Consider the following 25,571-nt stretch of genomic DNA (forward strand, 5'->3'; position numbering starts at 1 on the left):
TTAAAGTCTGAATATAGTCTTCTGTTTGTGGCAGTCTTAGCTCTTATAATACTCTTATGTTGTTAGGGAGCTGCCAAGAGGATTAAGTGTGATTAGATAATGTCTCCTCATTTGTCTAGTTATTTCTCCTAGGAAGATTGTTTCATATGGGAAGAAGAAGTTGTAAGCACTTTCTTACCTAAATTCTATGCCATTGAATATGTATGAAATCAGTCGGGTTGTTTATTCTTAAGTACACTAATACAATTTCTGTATGAATTAGAATCCTGCAACATGCTATCAGTTTGGGGGAAATAACTCAAAAACTTGATTTTGTAGAAAATCCATGGTGCCTTTGATGGAGTTCAATTTGTAGGTTAAGAAGATTTTGCTAAGCAAACATTGGATTTAAGTTTTCAAGAGGCAAAGGCATAATCTGGCAATATTTGAAATATTCCCTTTTTAAGGAGAGCACAACTGGTGAAAGGACTGATGATGTCTGCAGTAAAATACATTAGGAAAGACAAAACTGATTCTGGTGGTGCATTGTTGGGTTCATGCTGAGTCCAATGAAAAGAAAAGATGGTTTTTGTATTGTAGTTATAAGTTATAAACAGAGAAACATGACATGTATTTGAAACTCATTTCAGACTTGGTGCTTAGTTTTCTTATTAAAATTAATAAAATATTGCCAAGAAAAGAAGTTATCAGGCTTTCAGTGGTGAATACTTATTAAGCCTTGCTGTACTAGCCCATTATTGCTCATCATACAATTCTGAGAAGGAATATTAAAAGTAACTAGAAGAAACAGAAATGTTTTATGAGTTTGCACATATTTCCATTCTTCTTCATAAATCCATAAAACTATGGAAACCTTTCCTTCAACCAGCATTTCTTGAACTCTCTTGGCTTGGTTTTTGTAGTGTGTTTTTTTGCTGTGGGTTTTTTTGTTTGGTTTTTGGCTGTTTTGATGGGGTTTTTTTGTTTGGTTGCTTGGTTTTCTTGTTTGGGTTTTGGGGGGTTTTTTACAAAATGTTTTCTTGCTTTTATTTTTTAGGTGCTCACTAATATGTAAACTCTAGAATTCTGTGTGTGTGTGAGATTGCAGAGTGTGCTGGGTTTGTTAAGAGCTTATTAAAAGGCTCAGTGTGCCTGATGCCTACAGCTGCTATTGCAGAATAAATGTCAGGGTTTAAACCCTGATGGCACCATGCAGGCAGTCACTCATTCCCTCTTCCTCCTCCCTGGGCAGGATGGGGAGGAGAATCAAAAGGGAAATAAGAAAGGGAGAGAATAAAACTAGAAAGAGAAAGCAGGGATGCACAATTGCTCACCACCCACTGACCGATACCCAGCCTGACCCGAGCAGCGATTGATCCCTTCTGGGTGACTCCCTCTGGTTTATATACTGGTCATGATGTGCTGTGGCATAGTTTGGGTCCCTTTGGCTAGTTTGGCTCAGGTGCCCTGTCTCTGCTTCCTCCTTGCTTCTTGTGCCTCTCTCTACTGGCAAAGCATGAGATGAAAAGTCCATGATCAGGGTAAGTGCTGCTGAGCAACAACTAAAACATAAGTGTGTTATCAGTATTGTTCTTGGACTGAAGCCAAAACGGAGCACAGTACCAGCTACTAGGAAGAAAATTATCCCAGCTGAAACCGGGACATTAAACCAGGACATTTTTAACATTAAAAAATGATAAAAAAATTTTATTATCTTCAAAAGTTTATGCCAGACATCACCTTTTGTTTAAAAGTGAATGTTTATTAACAATATAATGATTTTGCAGAGTAACTCCTCACATTTTTCATTTCAGAACAAAATCACAGAAAAGAAGGTTTGAAGAGGAACTGAATGAGAGAATGATTCAGGCCATTGATGGAATCAATGCTCAAAAGTATGTATTTATCCTTTGTTGTCACCTTCATTCAACTTTGACATAAATCTGCAAGAGAGGGTAGTGTTTACTATTTTTCACTCCACATGCATACAGAAGTCTGAAAACAGTAAAGGTGTCGTTACCAATGGCATAGGAAGCCCTGCACATTGTGAAGATAACCTGTACAGTAACATTTTGTACTATATGGGATAAGACAGTGTGAATCATGGTGTGACAGAGGTTTTGGCTTGTCTTGATCTTAATGGCAAAGGGAATTTTGCTCTGTAACTGTATCTGTACACTCGTAGCCATAACTGCAGAATTAACTCATCTGAGAGCAGAGAAGTAAACCACAAGAAATAGCTGAGGAGTCAGAATGACGTGAAAACTGATGCTTCACTATTGTCAGAAAAACATCTCCTCAAAATTAGAAACTTTCCCTAAAAATCACAGTTTCTGTTTCAACTGGTAGGTTCATTTCTTAGAGAAGGCTAAGCTTGATGGCATATTGAAATAGCTGGGGGAGGAAATGTGGCTTGTGTTTTTTCTGTGTCCCAGGAAGAACTGGAGGCAGTATTGATGTTCTCTGTTTGCTGGTGAATAGATAAGAATGAGAGAAAAATCAATACCAGTCCAAAATAAGTGTTCAGGCTTCTTGTATTTATCTGGTGAAATGAGGGAATTGCCTTTCAAAAATGTGGGCAATAATTGTGATGAATTACACATTTGCCCCAACCCCTCTTTTGTTACTTAGAATTTTAATCATCTGAGTATTGCACTTAATTATTAAAAGCTCACATGTAACATTTGGGGTTTTTTTATCTGATAGCCTTATTAAAAAGGACTTCACTTTGGAAAATATTTTAAAGTAATTATTTATAGAAAAGAGTGTTGATAGTTATAGGTCATACAAAGGAATATAGTGACAGACGGTAGGTCAGATGATAGGTGAAGCCTTTTGATTATACTGGACTTGCCTAAAACAGCCTGTAGGTTCTAGTAGTTTGTATGTGTCTTCAGGTATGCTTGCCTCAGTAAGTGGATTGTAAAAATGACATTCAATGCCAAAAGTAAAACATTTGTATAAATGCATTAAAATAAAGCGTTGGTATGCTTATACTGTATGTTGTTTTATCTCAGGGAATCCCTGCCTCATCTAATTAATGCATAAAATTCAGAGAAACCTAGGGATAAAAGACGTGATAAAAATGTGTCTGAAAATGTTTCAGTACATTTTATGAGTTACCTGGGGTACTGCAGAAAGAGGAGAGATATTACATATCTAAAAGGCTGAATGCCACCTTCCAAAACTTAATTCTCTATCCCTATATTGATTTGCTGAATGGATCACTTAAATGGTATTATTCAGTTGGCTACCTGAGAATAAGTTGTCAAAAACCCTGTTTCCCCAAACAGTAAGTTGAATAATAGTTTAAATATGTGAATGTTAAGCACTCAGAAAAATAAGTATAAGACTTCTTTCATTTAGGACACAAAACATTTTTGTTTCTTTATAATTGTGCAGGCTTTTTGTGCCTCAATTTTTTGGCTGTAAAATGAAAATAATATTGCCGACTAATTAAACGGATTCGTTGTGAAGATAAAGCTTTTGCTTTTGTGACTCAAGTAGCAAACTTTTAAAAAAATCTGTGAGAAAACTGGTATTTCTTAATGTTTTTAAGTCTAAAGCTTGGATTGTATAGTGACTAGGTCTGTGACTGAGGAAAATTAAAAAAAAAAAAAACCTGCACATAAAATATGGTATTAAAATTACCATTTCTTTAAGCTTTTTAATTAGAAAATTTCATGAAAACAATTAAAACCCAAACATTCATTGCACAGAGTCATTGTTTCTTCTGCTCTGAGCTGTCAGCGTGGTCTGCCATCATGGTTTTTGCCATATGTCATTCTGTAACTGTTTGCAAGCAAATGGTTGTAATATGTGTGTCTCTGGACATTACATGCCCAGGTGCTTAAGGGCCAGTAACTGGAAGACAAGGGAATGTAGACTGTGGATCCTAGTCCAAGACAAAGCTATAGTCCAAATGAATCATTGTTTTTAGGTAGTGTAAATTAGTACAGTACGCACTGAAATGGTACGTCAGGTTTTCAAAGTAGCGTAGCATTTTCTCTGGCCTTCCTTAGTGCTGTTCTGCTGTTTCACAAGCTAGCTTAGCTGCCTTTCCACAAAACTGCCAAGCAGCACATGCACACACTGTCAGTAAGTCGAAGCATCTGGGTTCAATCCCTTCTTCTGGAATGCAGATGAAACTGTGGCATCTAAAAAGCAGTCCACTGCCTTACTGCATGCTTCAGGGTAATAGATTTAGCTGGCAATGCTCCTTGCAAAGTTGCATGGAGAAAGCTGTGACCTGTTGATTCATTCTTATTCTTTTAGAGCACTACATTAAAGACATGTAAATACAGATGCAAAAGAGTGAGTGAGGAATAAAGAGCTTCTGTCTCTCAGCTGAGTGCTTTAGGCATTAGGGTGTAATATCATACTTTCTACACGTTTCTTTTCCCTGTGCCTTGAACAAAATACTCCTGGCTGCAAAATGCCCATCCTGCACAGGAGAGGGATGAGCAGCCACAGCCACACCACCCTGAACTTTGGTGGCTAAGGGACTTCTGTAGGACTTGTTATGGATGAATAGTAATCCGCTAGCTAAATAATATACCTACAGAGGGAGCTAAACTAAAGTTATTTGCTCTTTCTTAAGTAGGTTACTGTGTTAAGGAGACACACTCCTTTTTTTTTTTTTTTTCCAAGCCATGGTGGCTGCTATGTTCCATGCATAATTCGTTGTTGTCAATCAGTACAAGCCCTATCAAACCACATGCTTCTGTGGATACTGCCACAATTCAGCTGTCTCTGTCATTCCTTCAATTGCAAAGGAATGTAAACAGAAATTTGGTACCTAGCTTCCTAAGAGGCATATCCAACGTACTTGCAGATACTTAGATAACTTTTAGGCTCATTGAGGAGTCAAGCAGGGCAGAATTCTTCAGCCCTTCTCTCTGTCATGGAGGTATGTGACTTTGTGCTCCCTGTTCTGTACTTACGCCCCACTTCCATTTGTCTGTGTTAAACTGTTTCCCTCGTCTCAGACCTCTTGGCACCTGCAACCTAAAGCCAGTAGGGTTTTTTTCTAAGTAGAACTAAAAGCTCCTGAAAACGGGAGTTTGCAATGTGAAGTATAAGGCAGCATTTGCAGTAAATGGCACTACTGATTTCACATGCAGTCAGGTGTGTACAGACCAAATTAGGTCTTTGGGATTAGGTCTGCAGACAGAACTTTTTGGTGGTAATGGAGATTAAATGTATCTGCCTGTCAGCTACTGTAAGAAATAAAAAGGAAATTAGTTATCAATTTGGAGAATAGAGTTGCTCTTTGTTCAATTTTTATAACTAAATGGAAGAAGACTTGCACTTAATTTTCATAGTTAACCAAAAATTTCCCACAAACTTAATGTTTTTTTCCAATAGACTGCAGCTAGACCCAAACAAAATAATGCTATATGTACAACAGCCTATCATACCTGTTTCTTCTCAGAATCCTAATTATGATCAGACAGATATGAGCCACTGCAGAGCAAACTGGAAAATATACCTCTGCATTAAGCATACCTAGAACTGAACGTGTTTTCATCCTCTTTTTGTAAGGAAACTGATTGCACAGGAGCAGGGACAGTCTCCCAGGCAAGGAAAAAAAATATTTTAGGTTTCACAAATCAACGTTAATAGCTTACACTTTACTCCATCCACTCCTGTTCTCCCAGGACCTTAACTTAGGATATATTCCACTGCGGTTTATTGCTGCTACATTATTTGCATTGCAGCCTGTCAGTTGAGACATTCGGTTTTACTTAGAAGGCATTAACAACACAACTAGCTTCAGGCCTAATTTAAAGTTATTGCTGGAAAGGTTGCAAAAAAAATCTAAACCCCTGCTACTAGTGTTCAAGTTTAAATATTGCATGTTCATGGAAGTAGTCTGCTTAAATATTTTTTCTTTCAGATTTATCTAGTCTTCTTGAGGTACAAGCAACATAACCCTCTTGAAATTTAAATATGTGTATTTTCAAGTGTCCCTTAAAATAAATGTAAACTTTCATATTAGAACATTTCATTTTGTAAAATTTATGTCAAGCCTTTGTCAATATTCACGTATTTTAAAATAGATTTGTCATTTTGATGAAAGTACTTACTCCATGTCTCACCTTTAAGCAGGAAAGATTTCATAATCTGTATGAAGATTAAAATCTACCTCTAGACTACAGGGTCACGGTCAAGAGACTAATACAGCTCAAAAACAAAATCACTCCACTTATTTTAATAATGTTTTTAACATTTTCATTTGGAATAGGAGTTCATAAAGTGTAATTTATCTGCCACTCTTGCATACTCTAACTGCATTTCTTAAAGGTTCCTTGTGAAGGGCTGTTTTTGTCTCACATTCCTTTATGTCCACAGGGTATATCACATCATTTTGGGCATAAGGGAAATATCAGTGTCAGAATTACATCATATAAATCTCTCCCTTGACTGTCCGTAGGAATGATCCACATTCCTTTGACTAAGCTTTTGTTTCATGTATGTGTTAGCAACCGAAGTCAAAAGCAAGAAAGGATTTGTAGATTCTGCTTTTATTGTCAGTGCAATTTACCATACACATTGCGGTACACAAGAAGTTGCTTTATTCAAAGTTAATTTATTATTTTACAGCATTTCAGTAATTGAAAAAGACAGGACTACTTTATTTTTATGTCAGTTATAATGTTCCTTTTCTCTTGTAGGCAGTGGCTTAAATCTGAAGATATTCAAAGAATATCACTTCTTTTCTATAATAAGACCCTGGAAAAAGAAGTAAGTTATTTTTGCTGCAAATTCATGGTGGGTTCTTTCTTTGCCTTATCCTAAGTGAAGCTTATATCCTTTGCTTTTGAAACACAGAGCCCTGGCCACAGCACCTCTCCTGCAGGGAAAAGCTTTCAAACCTTACAATAGTATTTTAGTTCATTTATGGAAGAAATTTTATGAATGTAACATCTGAGACTGCTTTCCTGTTTGTAGGGCTCTGCAGTTCACTTGAATGTCTTGAAATGTTCATGGTCTTGCAGAAGTGGGGAGAGGTTTGATAGTCCAAATTTGATGTAGTTCCTAAGTTCCATCACCTACACCTATAAAAGGCATTTATCATACACCACTGGTTTTAGTTCAGTCTTTTTTTGCCATGTCTCAAAGACTCCACCTGTAATAATGATAGTCTTATGATGCTACGAGCTCATTAGTTTTCTCCATATGCATTGATAATCATAGTCATTATGGAGAAACAATGCTATAAACTTTTTTCTAAGAAAAACGTCTAGCTGTCTTGGACGCAACACACTTAATATTCTTCTGACTAATATGCGTGTGATAAAACATGTTTGAGACATGTATGTACAAATGGAGTAAATGATATTGTTTCTAGCCCTTGGAGTAACGATCAGAATGAAAGTGAAAAGAAAGCCACCGGGTTGCTAAACTCAATTTCTAAATGTTCATTAAAGCTTGGTGCACCAGTTTCAAGGGCAGAACTTGGCACTAAGCACAAAGACACAGCTGTGTGCTTGCAGTTAGAAAGCACAGCTCACACACTTCATTTTATGAAGTTTGCATTTTGACCACTTAGTGAAAATAATCTTTGGTACGTTTTCTTTCAATAATGAAATTTTAAATTCTTACCTTACTTGGAAAGGGTGAGTAACCTTAATAGGCCCAATACTTAGGTCATTTCCCTTAGAGTACTTAATTGGCTTCAATCTAGACACAGCTATCTCAGATAGCAAAATAACTGATAAATATTTCATTGCTTAATGCTTTTGTCTCTAGACTGGCTGATTAGAGATTCATAAATAGATCTTTTCCTTTTTTTTCAATGAAAAAGCAGATCAAATTGACTCTCCCTTAAGAATATCAAGTGTTTGGTAGTATCAGTGAACATACAAGGCCTTTTAACACAGACATAAAATATTTCCAATTAAGTAATACTATAGGCCCAGTAAGTATCAATATGATTGCTAGCTATACTGTTGCAAATAGAACATTTATACACATCTGTAGCACATTTTACACTTTGCTGCTTTGTGTGTTCAGAAGTTTCCTGTCTAAATGACTGTAACAGTTTTTTAAAACTGTATTAGCCCATTCAGTATTTATTAATAATTGAAAATCAGTTTGGGGAATTAATGACTAGGAAATTTGAAATCAGCTAAGAGTGGTTGGCAATGCCTAAAAATATTTAAAAAAATGTTTTCACTTTTTTTGTTATTAATTTTTTTGTGGTGAAATTAAGATAGATAGTCCTGTTCTGCAGAGGAACAAGACAAAACCATTTGACAATGTTACTTAAGCTGTTCTTCAGGAAGTAAAAGGATTCAATACTACGCCTGATAATCCCTAGTCCTATGTGAGTGGATCTGTAAGTCATCGAACAACAGGAGATTTACTGTTGCTAAAGACTTCCTATACATATCTGAATCTTTAAGCTGAAATTTCGTTTGGGTGATACTTTGTCTGCTTTGGAAATCATGTTTTTAACATTTGCTTTTTTTTCTTCTAGTATCGAGCAACTACTCTGCCTGCATTTAAGTATTATGTGACATGTGCCTGTCTCATATTCTTCTGCATTTTTGTTGTGCAGATTCTGGTATTGCCAAAGTAAGTGCTCTTTAACATGTACTCATTCCTATGTATATTTGCTCAGTAATGTAAAAAATAGAAACATATAAGTAAACAATTTTGTAATTGTCAGATTACGGAGCTCAATTCATGGAACTGAAATTGAACTGAGAAGATTGATGATTTCAGCCCATTTCCAAAGTTATGCTTGTTTGTAATTTTAAATGCTGCAAATATTATGGTGCCAAGCATTAGTACCAACTCTTCATTCATTTTAGTTTTTCCCTCTGAATTAAAAATGTGTGATAGTGACAGGAAAAAAATCTGTATGTGTAAAAAAAAAAAAAAGTAATGCAAGCTATATGTTTCTGAAACTAAAATTACATGTAAAGTTAGAATGACAATTGGACATTGAAGTGGGACAAAGTGAATTGCAGAATCGGGACTGTGATTAAAGAAATATATTTATAATATTACTGTGATAATACTGCTCTATCCAGCATGCAAACAGAGAATTGTTATCCATAACATGTCTCTTTTTAAAACTAATTTTAAAATATAATAAATTTCTGGAATGATTATTTTCATCAGAATTTATATATTATGAGCTAATTTATATTTGTGCATATAAATCAGCTCTCCTTCTCTCTGAGAAAGCTGGAAGACAGTTGTAATAAATATTTTATTAGACTTCTTGAAATAAAAATTTGCTGTTGATTGTTTACATAGTAGAAGTAGCAATTGATATTTGTTTTATAGCAATTGTTTCCAAAGCCAACACTGTATATTCCCGGTGCTACAGTATTTCTTTACTCATAGTCTCTTTTATGCAGCGCTATCAGGAGTAGTATTTGTAGCCTCAGTCTTGTGTTGTAGTACTTACATTTTGATTCAAAGCCAGAAAGAACTGTTCGGTCATTATAAATTGTCTTTTCATACTGTAGACTTGTTTTATCACATATATAAATTTTTATGGGCTTCTGTTCAAATGTTATGGCATTTTCTTTGCAAACGGTTTCCCAGCTGGCTTCTAATTCAGAGACACAAGCCACAAAAGGGCACTCTCCCAGGAGTTCAGCAGTAGCCTGTATATGGTTCAGTCTGACTTTGGGCATTACTATAGGAAAATATGAAATTAAGACTCGTGGCTAATTTTATTTATAACTTTGTATAATGAGAATATTTTAAAAGTTCATATTGTATTTTGATTAGTACAGGAATTAATTCAGGGAAGTTTGTGGTTTGTGATATACCAAAACTCAAACTTGGATCTAATGAGTCCCTTCCAGCAGTATGATTTATGAATCTTATTCTATGCTTTGATTCCAGTCATCAAAATTAATCTAAATTTATCACCTATCATACCTGTAGTAAGATGCTCATTTTGTGATATCCTTATGTCTCTTAAACCAATTGTGAAGCTCATTAAAATATATCAGCTACTTCAAATTAGTGAATTCTAGGGAGCTGTATTCACCTAAGGAAAGTGTCTTCCAGCTTGTAAAAGTTCATGCAATTATTACATGATCTCATTCTAGTATCAGAGAAAAAGATACATAAGATTTTTCTTTTTCATTACCAAGATGTAAATTATCTTTGGTCCTTTTGTAGGTCTGCATATTGAATTGTAAAAGCAAGAGTGTAAAATCAGACTTTACTAACATGAATGGTATTCAGCGTCAAGGGACCTGTGGATTAATTTAAGAGATGCCAAAATAGTAGTCAAAAAAGCAAGGTATTATACAGGCAACTGCATCATTCCTGGAAAACTGGGAACATTTTAAATTAAAAAAAAAAAAAAAAAAAAAAGAAAAAGTTGGGAAATCACCAGTGTATGTAGTCATCATGAGTGTGGCTTAAATTGAACTACTCCAGTGCTGCAAAAGTTATTTCCTTCCAGCAAAAAATAAATAATGAATAAATCAATCATAGTTTAGTCTAAAATTATATCCAGCCTTTTTGTTTTATTCCAAAAATTCTACAGGATTTTTAAATGGTTATCTGATGAAAACAGGGAGATAAACTACATCTGTCATTGGGGTTTATTGATTCACTGTTCCATTAATCTGGTTTTGCATCAGTGTAATATCATTGATTTCTGTGCAGACACATCACCTGCTGCTTTAAAGTAGATGTGGAGGTATTTGACGAGTAACATCCAGCAAGTTGCAAGTGATAAGTAATATCTCCAAGATCACTCAACATTTATTTCAAGGCTGAAATAATCTATTAATGTTTTAATTTTCCCAGGGTCAATAAACTGATATGGTATTTTCAGAATAAACTTTATGCAAAGTGGTAAATACGAATTTAACCCAAGTAATCGATATCTTGGTGTGAAATGTATCATGAAGAGTAAGTCTTTATTGACATTAAAATGACAGCAAATCTTGATCGTTAGATTTCCTTGGAACAGGCCTTCAGTTGCTCTACTGTTCTTGCTTTACCAAGTGACAGCAGGATATCTAGTAATTCACGACAACCTTATGTTCTTCATTTAGGGAAGATACATTCTTTATTTAGGGAAAGTCAACTAACATGGAATTGATAGTGTTCTTTTTAATGCAGACCAGTGAACTGATGAAAGTGTACCCTTCTTGAATGGGATTTACTTCTTGTGCTATTCAAGTAAGGGGTTTGTTGGGGCTGCATTTAAGATTCTTCCTGTCTTCAGTCTCTGAGACTGCTGTGTTCAAGAAACTGTCCGTTGGTCCTGAGTCATGCCAAGCTAACAGTCATCTTGCTTTACCTAGGGAAGGTGGTTAGTAGGGCTTAACATAGTATTTACAGTCAGGTACAGCTAAATTTCTTCATAGAAAATGTAGTACTTTTTGTGTGAAAACATATGCGTAAAATATAATGCAGTTTAAAGGAAAGAAAACCACCATTATGAGCTATTTTACTGCTGTGTCTAATTAAAAAACCCCACAAACCACCAACAACAAAAAAAACCACAATAAAAACCAACCCAAATCTCATGTGGAGATACAATACTCAGGTTATTTTTCTTGACACTGGAAGTGCCCTACAGTTAGTCTACATAGCCATTGAATCCACTGATGGCTTAGTGAAAGCATCCGTTGAATTAAGACAGAAATAGCTACTACTAGATGCCAAAAAAAAAAAGTCTGAATTTAATATAGCCTTGTATAATTGTCATTTGTAATTGCTTCATTATGATATAATCACCTCAAGAGAATTTGCAATCAGATAGCTCAAAACATGAATGTTAATTACCTGGCAAGCTAAGGAAATTCTCTACATCCCATTAAGGGACGTGTGCCATAAGTCGCATCTTCTCCTAAAACTTGAGGAAGTGTAGAAAGACACATACTTTCTCAATTTTTTAGTATCTTTGTAACAGGTTTTCATTTTCCAGTTAAAATGTTACCAACAAGACACATGTATAAATAGGACTTTTTTCCCAATCTCATACCACTGGATAAAAATTAATTATTCAAAACAGGTATTTACTGATGAAACCAAAAAAATATGAAAACGGTAACCAAGATCATAAGTTATTTAGACTTGCAAGTATCTGAAGCCTAGCAAGTTCTCATATTGTTTTCTCAATTTTAAACTCTGTCCCTCTTGTAGGTTATTGTCAAGGGTTGTCCTGTCAGGGTTGCTCTTCTGCAAGATGGTTTGACCAAATCTGTCAGTGCCATGCATCTAGTTACTTGTCTAATGCGTTTCATTACTCTACACAATAAAGACACAATTATTTACAGATTACTGTAAAGACCTGTACTGTTTTGCAGTGTTCCAGTGACAGAAAAATAAATGCATGTTATAGCTTTCCTATGATCATTGCCTCAAATGAGGCTTGTTTATTGTGGTACTTACATTTTAGTATTTTTCTTCCTCTTATAGCATTTTCAGCCCACTTCTTTCTTTCTAGGAGCAGCATGGAACTGTTTCAGCACAGCTTAACTGAAACAGAAGTCCTGCTGCTCACAGAAAAGAAGGGGTGTGGGAAGCAAAAGTCTTACAACTTTTTTTTGTCTGTACTTACCACTCAGATGTGGACTCTAAGATAGAGTTTTACTTTTCCTTATCCTCTATCTTTTTCTCTTTGCCTTGATAATTAGACTTTTGTCCACCTTGCTTTGTAATTCTTTTTCTTGTGCTACCTCAATAACATCACAGTCATGTAAAACAGCTACAAAGACCTTTTGTTCTTGCCACGTGATTTAGAACTCTTCTCATAAGCTCTCTTTATGCCTTGTTAATTTTATTTCCCTTCTTCTCCAGTTTCTCTTACAATTATAATTTCTTCCTCTACAAGGATGCACTCCAAACTTGACTCAAAGCTATTCTTGTGTTGAATTATTTCTTAAATTGGAATTTCTGAGAGGTTTTTATTAATGTTTGATTTGATTTTTTGTTTGATTATTGTTTAATTTTTTTTGCATTTGTCATATCAGAGAGTTTGAAAGGGAGGAATGGTTATTTGAATCCTATTGAAGGACAAATAAAAATGGAAGTGTTTATGCATATATAAGTAATAACTCTGTTAATTATATTCCTTTCTTTCATGTCTTCTGTGGCTTACTAGTTTTTAAATTCCAAAGGGTAGAGACTGGTTTTACATATTCTGATGTACAGCTTACTGTCTTAGTCTCCATGAGAACATGTATTCATAAGAAATAATAATTTTCAAATAACCTCAAAAAAGAAACATTATTTTAAGATTAATATATGTTGCAAATTGCCAGTTGTTTGTTCTTCATCATCTGTCACATCAACCCAAAGTCTGATTAATACATAGCATGTAAGAGGTTCTCTGAATGATTGGCATGGAAGCCCATCGGTTACTTTCCAAAATGCCTTTAATGGCAGCAATATGGCATGAAATTGGTTTGTGAAGTTAATGCTTTTTTTTCTTTCCTGAAAATAGCTTTTATAACACTGCAGTTAAAATGGATCAATTTTTTTTCAGTGTTTGTACATAATCTAAGGAAATTGATCCATAGAATTTTACTCCTAAATTTTTAGTATTATAGTCCCTAAAAAGCATATATTTTAATTCAAATGGCATTTCTAAAGAACGGAGATGCATGTTTTTATTAATAATGTGTTTTAATTCTGAATAATGATGTGTTTTAATTCTGAATTACACATTTATGGAGTAGCTAACTTAAAATGGAACATTTACTGTAGTTTTGTGGGAAAAGCATTCCAGTATTTCTGTCATATAAGCTTTGATAAAATACTTGTTTGTGCTCAAAGTAGTTGAGAAATCTATTTTTAATTCTGTAAAAATGTCAAATCTGAGGTTAAAACCCAAGTTCTATGATCAGGTGAGGGACTTTGTAATTCTATCTAGTTCTCTTGCTTAAACAACTCAGTTGGCCCAAAGCTTCTAATCTCTTGGCATTCATTAAACATAATTAGGCCCCACAGCATCTTTCCCTAGGCACCTATGCTAAGTAGCTCTTGTACAGTGCCTGAAGGAGCAATTATGCTCTACTGTGGTATTCATATAGAGAGATTTCCACATTTGCAGAATGAATGCATGCACGGATTGTTACTGTATCCCTGTTTTTGTTTATTGACCATACAGTGATGCTATTTTGGCTAGAAGTTCCTATTTGTGCCACACAAGGATGAGCTAGAACACTAAGAAAGAAGGATTTCAGGAAGAGTATAGAGATTGCTCTCTCTCTCTCTTTTTTTTTTTTTTCATTTAAAGTCTGGTTTTGTTGGGGTTTTTTTTTCATGTTTTTGTAGTTTTATTTCCTATCCTATCCTCTGATACTTCAGATTCTACTGTCCAGATTTTTCAGAAGTGTTGGATCCCTAGCCATTCACGAAATAGCAGACACTATATTAGGGCCCTTGCTGACTGAGAGACTACAACATCACAGCTATCACAGGTTCTATCTGTGAGACATTGAAAACCGGACATCAGTGTCCCATGCTATTGCTTTTCTACCTCTGGGGAGAATGTACAATACCAACAAGTTTATTTGGTATATCTGTTAGACTCTTAAATTATTATAAAATCAACAACATAAAAATAAAACAATAAGGATTTTTTTTTTTAATACAGGCTTTCTAAAATTAAAACAAAACACTGCTGTTGTTAATGCACTCTGTAATTTAAAATATGTGTGGAAATTAGTATCTTCTCCTGGTAATAGTTTTGCAGTCAGAGGTAAAGCCAATTGAAGCATTCCTGAGTTGAGAAAAAGGCATGTCATTCTGGTAAGGATTGGAATTGTGTTTCCATGGTGTTGATGTTTGGAAGGTGCAACTTGCACATGATAATGCTTAGAATTCTCAGAATTATACACAAAGAAATGTCATGCTACAGTTGCATAACAGAAATTAATACGTGTTTTCCTTCTCTTGTAGAACATCTATTCTTGGAATTTCATTTGGGGCTGCATTTCTCTTGCTTTCCTTCATTTTGTTTATCTGCTTTGCTGGACAGCTTTTGGTAGGTATTTAAGGAAATAGAATCCAGTAGTTAATAGTTTCTTTTAAATAACATGTTCTGATTTTTGCCAAGTCACTCTACCTTGGGCAGAGGGTACCAGTTAAATGAGAAAGGCTTGCATGCTCAGGCTTCTGAGAACATTGTTTTGTTGATGTTAACTTACTGCAAAATGTCCTCATTTATCTGAAACACAGGGAGTGCCTACTTACAGTGATATTCTGTTTTCTGCATGAAGTTGGAATCTCTAAGAGGTTTTTATTATTGTTTGATTAATTGTCTTTTCAAAAATTTTGCTATTGTGCTTACAGGACATGACTCATGTGTACTTTAATTTGTGGGGGCAGTGTATTTGTTCAAGTCTTTTTGAGTTTAGACACTATTTCATGATAACTATTTAATATTTAAAAATTTTACATCAAAATTTTACAGTAGTTTTGCCATTGAGTGGGCCAGGTGCTTCTGTAATGTAGTGTACCAATAAATATGCTGAGACAATAAAATGGTATCAGGAAGTGCTGGGGCAAACTCTCTTGGAGTTTCTTTTTATATTGAGGTTAAGAGGAATACAAACATTTTTTTTCTGCATTTAAAGGGATGGCTAAGCAATTACCCCAAGTCAGCACTGAGGGGTCGTGCCACTTGAATAATATCTAACACTTACCTTCAATGCTGGTTTTCCCATGTCTTATATGTACAGTGACTACTTTCCAGGAATGGAGACTTATTATAGCATTTCTGTTGACTGGTGAGATTTCATGTTCTAGCCTAAACAGCTTGAAGAGGAGCTATATATGTCTATGTCTTTATGAGTTCAGCTACTCTAATGCAAAAGCTATGCTGCTATGAAGGCTTTCAGTAAGTTATGACAATAGTTGATGCAGTGCTGTCTTCCCTTCACAAGCACGGACATGGTTCTGTAAGGTGATGGATGAGAGGCAGCTAATGAAAGAGGCAGTAGGTTTATCTTTCCTCTGTCCTCTCCTTAAGATTTATTCTTTCATGTAAAAAATTCAAGCATTGTTTTGCAGCTTTAACCACAGTGAGACCTTATGTTTCAGTAGCATATCCATTGAAGTATCTGCCCCATAACTAAATGCTTTCTTTCTAGAAGAAAAAGTCTGAAATTCTCAAGCAAACAAGTATCAGTATCTTATTTTTAACACTATAGTCAGTGTTAACAGAAAGCAAGCTTTATTGTCCTAATCCCAATTGGGTTTTAGTTGTTTTGTTGGTTTTTTTTTTTGCCAGTGTGGGTTCTTCCCACCTCTTTTTCTAAAGGGGTAATTTTGGATTCCCTTGCAGAATGCGTTGTAGTAAATGTGGATGCGCTTCTCTGTACACACACCTGCTACAACTATACAGTATAAAATCACCAAATAACTCTCTTCTAAAAATAACATGTCTGTGAGGAGATTTATGGAGTGGGACGTGTACTGCCGGCAAGGACAGCAAAATCTAAGTTCAAGTTAGGACAGCTGGCTGTCACTGCCTTATGTGCTTGTCTCATACTTTGATGCTTTGTCTTCAGTCTCCACTGACACCACTGCAGAGTAAGTCACATAAAAAACAACTTTGATCAAGTTTCTTTGTACTGTTTTAATTTCACTGGTAAATAAAAAACCCAAACCAAACAAAAAAAATGCACCAACATCCAGACTGTAATGCTAAAATTACTACCTCTTTTGGAATTTAATTAAAATATTGTAAGAAGAGATTTATGTTTACTCTTTCACTCTGACTTATCATTAGTTGATTTTACTGTTCAGCAGCACTAGAGCACAGCTCAATCTGTTATGAAGTGATAATATCAGCCATTGAATAAAAATAGGAATTTTTCCATTGAGCGATGTGGCAGAGTGGTAGCAGAAATAACACTTTCCAAAGACTGCCTTTGTGGTGTGTTGTCACCTGCTTGTCTTGAGCACACAGGCTGAAGGCAGGGAGTGCTGACCGTTCTCATAGAAACAGACATTTGCCCATAGGTATTAAACCATCACCAATCCCAGCTAAAAATGGCATATGTCCTGAAACTTGAAATGGATTTATATGCTTTGTATTCTAATTTCTAATTACTTCTTTATGCCTATCCATTTATTTATTTTATTTTATTTTTTTTTAGATAATGACATTACTCACAGCTAAATCTTAACATTATGTTGGGTCTTAAGGATCATGTTTGAATTCTATTTTCATATTTCAAATGTGAGCTATTATTTTTTATTAATTCTGAGTATTTTCTTTTAATTTTACTTGAGAGGTTTCCTTCCCAAATTACGTGCAGACAGAGGACAGTGGTTGTCCTTTAGCTTGTATGTTTTCTGTCTCTCTTTATCTTCTTGAAGTATATACTCGTTCTTAGAATTACTGTGAAATACCTCAGAACTGATAAGTGTTAGATGCATTTTACCTCCTGATGTGAATGCAAGAAAGCAGAAATCTGGTTGCCTAAATGATACACTGGAAAATCTAATGCAATCAATAGAAAAAAAAACCCACAGTAAGCATGTAAAGAAGAGTTCTCTGTGGTAGCTGAGGTAGTTGGACAAAGAAGTGTTAGTCTCCAGCAGATGTTCTTTGTGCTTTGTTTCAAGTAGCATCTCAAAAATATCTTTGCATTACCTGGGATACACATGCACCTAACTGATACCACATATTCTTTGTGCTAGTTACTTTCCATTGTCCTGGGCTCAGCAGTGGCACTGATTTTTTCTCCTTAGTAGCTGGTGCAGTGCTGTAGTTTTGACTTTCAGCCTGGGAACAGAGCTGATAACACTGATTTTTAGTTGCTGCTCAGTAATGTTTACTCTGACCAAGGACTTTGTGAGTCTCATGCTCTGTCAGGGAGGAGGGGAAGCCGGGAGGAAGCAGACAGGACACCTGACCCAAACTGACCAAAGAGGTATTCCATACCACAGCACGTCATGCCTAGGATATAGAACTGGGGGCAGTTACCCAGAAGGGCTAGGTCACTGCGGGGTGGGGTGAGGTATCGGTCTGCGGGTGGTGAGGTGTATTCTCTTCCCTTATTATTTCCCTTATCATTATTATTATTGCTGGTAGCTGTAGTGATCTGTGTTATACCTTAGTTACTGGGCTGTTCTTATCTCAACCCATGGGAGTTAGATTCTTTTGATTTTCCTTCCCATCCTGCCGGGAGCGGGGGGAAGAAAAGGCAGGGGGGAGTAGACTGCATGGTTCTGATTTACGTCCTGGGCTTAAACCACAACATCCATTGATATGAAATGTTTTTTTATTGCATATGTTAATATCTTGCAAACCTGTTTAGCTACTTCAGGTAACAAAGAAGATTAGAAGTAAAAACATTTCTTTCCTACAGTCTCATCTGAACATGTTCGTAGTCTCTCAAATACCCAATTGAACCATGGAATGCAGAACATAATACCAACAAAACAATCATCAGAAAATTAAGTGGATCCACTTAAGAAATATGTTCTGATTTGAGGTCACCAGAGCACCTAACAATGTGCAGCCAGTATGTGAGGAGTCCTGTCCCTGCTAGAAGAGAGCATGTTATTTATTAGTTTCATTATACCATGCGGCTGTATAAAGAGTGATACAGAGTCTTCACCTTTGTTTGCAGGGATATGTATTTTATTCTAAAGCAACTGGCACTGGTATTAACAGTCAGAAAGACTGTGCACACTTAAGATACTTAAAAGCTATGCAGAGACAGGCATATCAGCACCAGCACTACTTGGAAAATCTTTTCAACCTGGTATCCTGCCTCTGATGTGTCTCTCAATGCAGGTACAAATGAAAAATCAAAGCCCTTCAGTTTCATCAATAGTAAGTCTGTGCTTGTTAATTAAGATTAAAACAGCGATAGGCTAACTCAGGGAGAATGCAGAGAGGCTCTTTTGCACCTACAGCAGGGCTCGTGAAAGAGATTCATCAAACGTAAAAGTCATTCTCATATGCCTCAAGCACAAGCACTAGAATAGCAAATCCATCATTACTAAGTACCATGTTCAGACTTCATGAACTTAGAAATGGACCGATTTCAGTAACAAAAATCCTTATCCTTATTCCTTATTGAGTTATACTTTTATGACATGTTAGTGATTGTAACCAACTGAAGTAATTGCTTAACCTGGTGAAAACCACAGGTTTCTGATGTCTGTTGTGCCAGTAAGTTCTCTTTTAATATTTTTTATGAGCGAGGTTATCTTGATTTTTTTTTTCATCCAGAAATGGTGCCTCTTAGTATCTTTGCCCAAGATGAGATTATAACTTACCTTCAAAAAAGAGATACTAAAGTGTGCTTACTAATAGCAATGGCCCAGTAGGCAAATAATTTTCCCTACAGTTAGTTAATAAGAATAGCAAAAGCAAAGAGCAATCAGATTCTTTTGAAGGTTCTTTTATATGTATTATCTGAGATGTGACATCCATGATGTATAAGTACCAGTGTTTGGTCACTTATCAGATCTTCTATTGTGTAAGGCAGTTTTTGGAAGATAGTGTCTTACCTGGAGACCAAGGATTAGTCAGATTTGGAACTCGTTCCTCTAGTTCAGTGCCCTGAGCACTGTCTTTTCAAAGTCATTCAGGTTTGGTCTTTTCTCAAAACCAGTAGCTTTTTAAATATTTCATGTGAAATACAGAAACTTTGACACAAAGGGCTGAGAATGTCTTTACCTTAAATAGCTTATAGCACAGCAACTGTACATGTTCTTGAATGAGGAAAGCAGCACAGGAAGTACCAGGACTGAATGACTGCCTAAAGGCATCTTTATACAGCTCACTGCTATGTTCTTTCCTTTAAATAAGACAGTTGAAATGAGCAACATGGCCAGTTAGTCATGACCCTTATATAGGATAACACATACTGCAAAGTATGGTGAAATTAAAAATGTGATACTGACTTCAGATTTTCCTGTTAATTCTTTATGCTGAATTCTAGTTTTTGCCAAACCACTTGTATCCAACACAAGTTGAATAGACTCCTCACATGGATGCATTTGGTATGATTCAAAATGCCTGGCATAGATTTAGAGGTGTCACCATGGAGTTCAAAAGTTTGTTGCTACAGTAATGCTTTTTGAAGCACTTTGGTACTTTTTACCAACAATAGGACTGTTAGAGAGAATGTAAATTAAAATGTTGTGTCTCTATGCAAAAATCACCCTTCTCCAAGCTTAGGTCAGTGTAATCACTGTCAGCCAGTTATTTGGATTTGAAATCTGGTGTCTTTAAGTCTGAGTGTAAAGGAGCATTTGAAAAAAAATCTGATTTTTGTTTCTCTTGCTTTCATTCTTTGTAACATCAGTATTTGTAAAATATTAAGTTGCCTTTAAATGCAAAACCAAACAATAATAGACCTATAGAAAGTGTGATTCCCTGGCTTTCTGTAAATAAGAGGTCGTCAGTCAAGACGTTCCAACCTCTAACAGCATGTGAAGAAGTGTGACAGCTCTTGTGACACTGTCTTTCATCTACAGCATAGCTGTCACAATTAATTCTTGCACCATTCCTTGATCTAACTCAGAAAGACAACATTCATTTTGTTAAATGCTGAAGCAGGTTTCTCTGTGGAAAGACAACACAGGATACATTTTAATAACCTGAATATTCAAAATAAATCATTACTGACTATCATGCTGAGCTGTCGCATCAGATTTAACTTGTTCAGATGAAAAGGTAATACATTAGTCACCTTTCATACTACAAATACCTATTATTTCTGGTTGGTGAATGATAAACAACCATGTTCTGCTGGCTCTGCCTAGAAAAAGCAAAGAAGCCAATGCTACTGAGATCTGATGTCTTACCTTTCTTACATGCTTTCTAGAAATGATTGCTTTCTTTCTTTCATCTCATTCTCCATTTTCTTAAGAAAATTCCAAATGAGACAACATTTACAAGAAAAAGTGTTTGACGTAGGCTAGGAAATCAGCAAAATGAACCTGCATAGTTTTGCTATTAAGAATCTGAACTTAATGATCCTCCCATTGCTCCAATTCTGCTTCCAGGAATTCCCTAGATTTTCAGCATTGCTGAACTGCTGCAATTGTAGTACATATGGTCTGTATTTAGACTGCTCAAAAGTGAAGCTCAGCAAATCTGTTAATCCACAGAGAGAATTACTGCTCAACAGTGTATTTTTTCATGTTTTCTAAGGAATTTCTACTTAATGGTTTAAAGATTTTTAGTGTGACTGAGGGTTTTGTCACAAATTTTCCTTTCATGAGCCTCACTGGCTTAACCTCTAGGCTGTTCTCTGCCATTAGAGAGACTTGTCATCTCTTTAATAAATAGGTGGGCATGGCAACTGTTCCAAATAAACACTGATCCTTCCATTCCAGAATTCAGAGCTGTGCATTAAACAGCTTGGTAAGAAATAAATCAATGAGTTCTGGTGTGCTTCTGTTTTGCAAATGGAAATAACCTACAACTTCATTTTTGAAGTTGCAGTCTAACAATACGCAGATTTTTCTTCAGATCAAAGCCAGCAATATCTGTAATTTTATCAATAGCAGCTGGAGGAATGGAATCTATTGATTAATCACAATGGCTGAACGACATATTGTTTCCTGAAATTTATGTTATTCTCTAGAGCTTTTCTTAGTGAAGATTTACACAGAAGATGGTTAGAAATGGGGTTTATGCAGTAAGTTCATTTAGGCAACTCTTCACATAGAATCTTAGAATACTTAGGGTTGGAAAGGACCTTAAGATCATCAAGTTCCAACCCCCCTGCCATGGGCAGGGATACCTTACTCTAAACCATGTTGCCCAAGGCCTCGTACAACCTGGCCTTCAACACCGCCAGGTATGGAGCATTCACAACCTCCCTGGACAACCTATTCCAGTGCTTCACCACCCTAACAGGAAATAATTTCCTCCTTATATCCAATCTAAACTCTCCCTGTTTAAGTTTGAACCCGTTACCCCTTGTCCTATCACTCCAGTCCCTAATTAAGAGTCCCTCTCCAGCATCCTCACAGGGCCCCTTCAGATACTGGAAGGCTGCTATGAGGTCTCCACGTAGCCTTCTCTTCTCCAGGCTGAACAGCCCCAACTTTCTCAGCTGATCTTCATATGGGAGGTGCTCCAGCCCCCTGATCATTCTCATGGCCCTCCTCTGGACTTGTTCCAACAGATCCATGTCCTTTTTATGTTGAGGACACCAGAATAGCACACAATACTCCAAGTGACGTCTCACAAGAGCAGAGTAGAGGGGCAGGATCACCTCCTTCGACCTGCTGGTCACGCTCCTTCTGATGCAGCCCAGGATACGGTTGGCTTTCTGGGCTGCAAGCGCACACTGAAGCCGGATCATGTTCATTTTCTCATCGACCAACACCCCCAAGTCCTTCTCCTCAGGCTGCTCTGAATCTCTTCTCTGCCCAGCCTGCAGCTGTGCCTCGGATTGCTCTGACCCAGCCATCCCCTCTCTTCTCCATTTAAGTATGCTCGCTCTTCCCTGATCCATATTTGTTCCTCCCTGTGTCCATCCCCTAAGCAGTCTGTCAGTTTTCCACATGCACACAACGCCCTTAAAACATGCTATAATATTTTACACAATCCCAAGTTTCTTTGTGCTGCATTGCAATATCGTCTGCCCTATGCTCACATACTATCCTTTTAGGCATTAATCACCATGAGCATGCAGGACATCAGAAACCATGGCTGAAGCATTCTCCTTCAATGGTCTTCGGAGCAGCAGATTCATTGGCATCAGTTCTCCACTGATTAGGCTCTTTGGTTCCACCATCTATCATTGTCCTTTAGATCATCACCAGATCTTTTTCTTTAATTTGATTAGCCTTTAGTCAGATAAGCTAAACCCAGTAAAATTTACAATAACATTTATCTGGTTTAGGCCAGAAAATTTATTTTCATCATTAGCTTCTTTTATTGGAAATTTTTATCCTAAAGACTTTGCTTGACCCAGTAACATAATTCAGAAAGGAGAGCACAATGTACAGTTTTATCTATATAATTTTTTATCCATTTTTAATCCTTATAGGAAGGCACTAGGAAGTGTTCCTGCCTATTTTTTCCCTAATCTAACTTAAACTATTCCAGCTACTTCTAAACTTCCAAGAAAATCCTAGAACAACGTAGGTGAAGTGGTAGTAAAGTTCTATGTGTGCTGTAACTAAGACAAAGAGTAATTTAATGTGTGATTTCATGACTGTTTTAATTTGCCATAAATCCATGCTCCCTGACTCACAAGGTTTTAGGCTGACTAGACAGATAACTGAATGATTCATTTTCACACAGATCCATTCCCCATGTCCAACTGAATACTCACCTTCTGTAGCAACAGCAGCAATCTAGGCTTTGTGCTTTTTACCTTATTAGTGGGAAGAATGACAAAACCTTACTATAATCTACATATGGATTAATATTATCTTGACATTTACTATGTATTTAGGGGTGGAAAACAATGTTTGAAAGTTCACAAAGCACTCGAGCGGGGAGTTTCTTGCTCAAAAATGCAGGTTCCTTGAGTTTATGCATTGGGGTTTTTTTTAATATGGGGGAGTACTATCATGCATATAAAGCTGCCTTTTTTATTCTTTTCTTGTCCATCTTTGAGATTCCAATTATTGTTTTGACCTTCCTAAAACTGACTTCATTCACTCAGAATCAGTCTGATCCAGTATGCAAAACTCTTTGTGTCATAAAGCAAAGCAAAATGTAAAAAAAGTTCTAGCTATGTAGTGGACTTGTCCAAATAGTGTGTAATTAGGAAGGAAATAGTTATGTGCAGAATGACAAACACCTTCATGGAAACTATATCACACCTGTTGGGTACTGGTATAGTTCAGTGTGATGTGCCATAGCTGTCAAGCCTGAACTAATAAATAAATGGTATAGATTAAGTCCTGTATTTGGTAGGTTTTAGTGCTTAAGTTCGCATTGCAGAGACTTCCTGTGCTTGTATCTCTGCTGATTTTTGTGTCTGAGGTGAAAAAGGTAAAATGGTTTCTGATAATATTAAGTAAATAAACAATTTTTTTTTTTTTTTTTTTTTTTACATCACTTTCAGTAAAGCTAAATTTGATATTTGGAAAGGGCACAAGATGCTTCTAGGCAAGCTTATCTCCTCACTGCTAAATTTGGGGAAATTAATATTTATTGGATGTGCCACAAATTGTTTATTCTGTGTGAGCATCTTGTGCCTCTAGGCACTATGCATATATGAATGGAGGCTTTGCAACAAGTTCTTGGAAACAGGTTAAATGAGTCAGTTTTTTATTGTTCATTTTTGCCACTACATAAGAAAAATTTCCTATTCAGTAAATACTCTTTGTGTCAAATTGTAAGTCCAATTGTATGAAAAGCTTATTTGTTTTCTAGATAGTTTTAGGGAAGGTTGATTTTCTTTGCTGAGTTACCTCTTACTTAAAATAAATTATCAAAGAAATCTCCAAACAAATGAAAGAGAAACTCAGAAAACCCACTGTTTTGTAGGCTGCCAGGAATATACCTATATATGCAGGCTTTATACAGCAGGAGGAAACCTTTGTCTCTGTCAAAATATGCACAGTCATTACTTATGTTTTGAAGTTTCCAGAAACTACTAAATATTCTCTTTCAATTGAGGCAGGGAAGGTCAGTTTGTTTGCTTGCTTTTTACTAGTATTAGGGGTAATTATATTGCTGACAACTCTGTATTTGCTATTATTAGCAATATGTAATGAATGTTTAATAAGATACTTGCAAATTATAATTAACATAATTTATATTATGGCAGATATGTTAACAAAATTTGCATTTAGTTTCATGTATAATCATGATCTGTAACTCAGGAGAATATAATAGTTGAATACTTCCGTACAGTGTTTCAAGATTAATTGCCTTCAACCTTAAGCCTTCTTAATTCTATCCTTGTTTATAGCAATCAAAAATACTAAAGCTATTTTTGTTTTCTCTTTGTTAAACTCTTCGCACTTAGCAATGTAGCAAGAAAGCATCAGCTTCATTGTTATGGATTCTGAAATCATCTGGAATAATTGCAAACCGTCCTTGGCCTCGGATCACTCTCACACTGACAACCACTGCTATAATATTAACTATGGCTGTATTCAACATGGTAAGGGGAAAAGGGGTATTTTTTTCTGTTTGTTTTGTTTTGTTCAGTTCAGCATTTGTTCAGATGTCAAATTTATGGCCCATGGCTATGCTAGGAACCTATATGATAATGACTGCCAAGCACAAAACTGTAAAGCAGAGCAACAGAAAACATATTGTATAATGGGGACCTCTGCCAACATGATGCTCAGCAGGAGCTCAGATTCTGGCTAAGTTTACTAAAGGAAAATGTAATTTATAAGAAATTAAAGGTAGTCAAATCCCAGGTTTGAATTGTTCAAATCCCTTGCTCATTTATACATTGCTTAGAAACAGAGTATTGCTCAGAAAATGACTCTGTGAAAGACTGTGTGAGACTAACTAAGCTTTATCCAGATTTGTAGTTCTCCTCTGCTGATCACAAAATGATCATAATTTATGTGTGATTGAACTTCATGTGTTTGTCTTTAAAAAAAAAAAAAAAAAAAAAGAAGAAAGAAAAAAAAATCAGTTACAACAAAACTTCAAAAGTACCAAACTATGGATTTGTTAGGAC

At 35.9% G+C, this 25,571-nt stretch overlaps 1 protein-coding gene across 1 annotated transcript in view; it reads left to right on the forward strand.

Moving 5' to 3' along the window:
• The window catches only part of ADCY2 (adenylate cyclase 2), a 209,401-nt gene that overhangs the window by 148,525 nt on the left and 35,305 nt on the right, over window positions 1-25,571 (forward strand). The window contains exons 12-16 of the mRNA XM_061369676.1: window positions 1,794-1,874; window positions 6,657-6,726; window positions 8,465-8,562; window positions 14,884-14,968; window positions 24,900-25,037. Of these exons, the coding sequence (XP_061225660.1) occupies window positions 1,794-1,874; window positions 6,657-6,726; window positions 8,465-8,562; window positions 14,884-14,968; window positions 24,900-25,037 (472 nt within the window). The remainder of the gene's footprint in view (window positions 1-1,793; window positions 1,875-6,656; window positions 6,727-8,464; window positions 8,563-14,883; window positions 14,969-24,899; window positions 25,038-25,571) is intronic.

The sequence above is a fragment of the Neopsephotus bourkii genome, unplaced genomic scaffold, assembly GCF_033783945.1.
Source record: "Neopsephotus bourkii isolate Nb327-2 ecotype Australia unplaced genomic scaffold, CSIRO-AGI_Nbou_v1 NB_1508, whole genome shotgun sequence".
NCBI lineage: Eukaryota > Metazoa > Chordata > Aves > Psittaciformes > Psittacidae > Neopsephotus > Neopsephotus bourkii.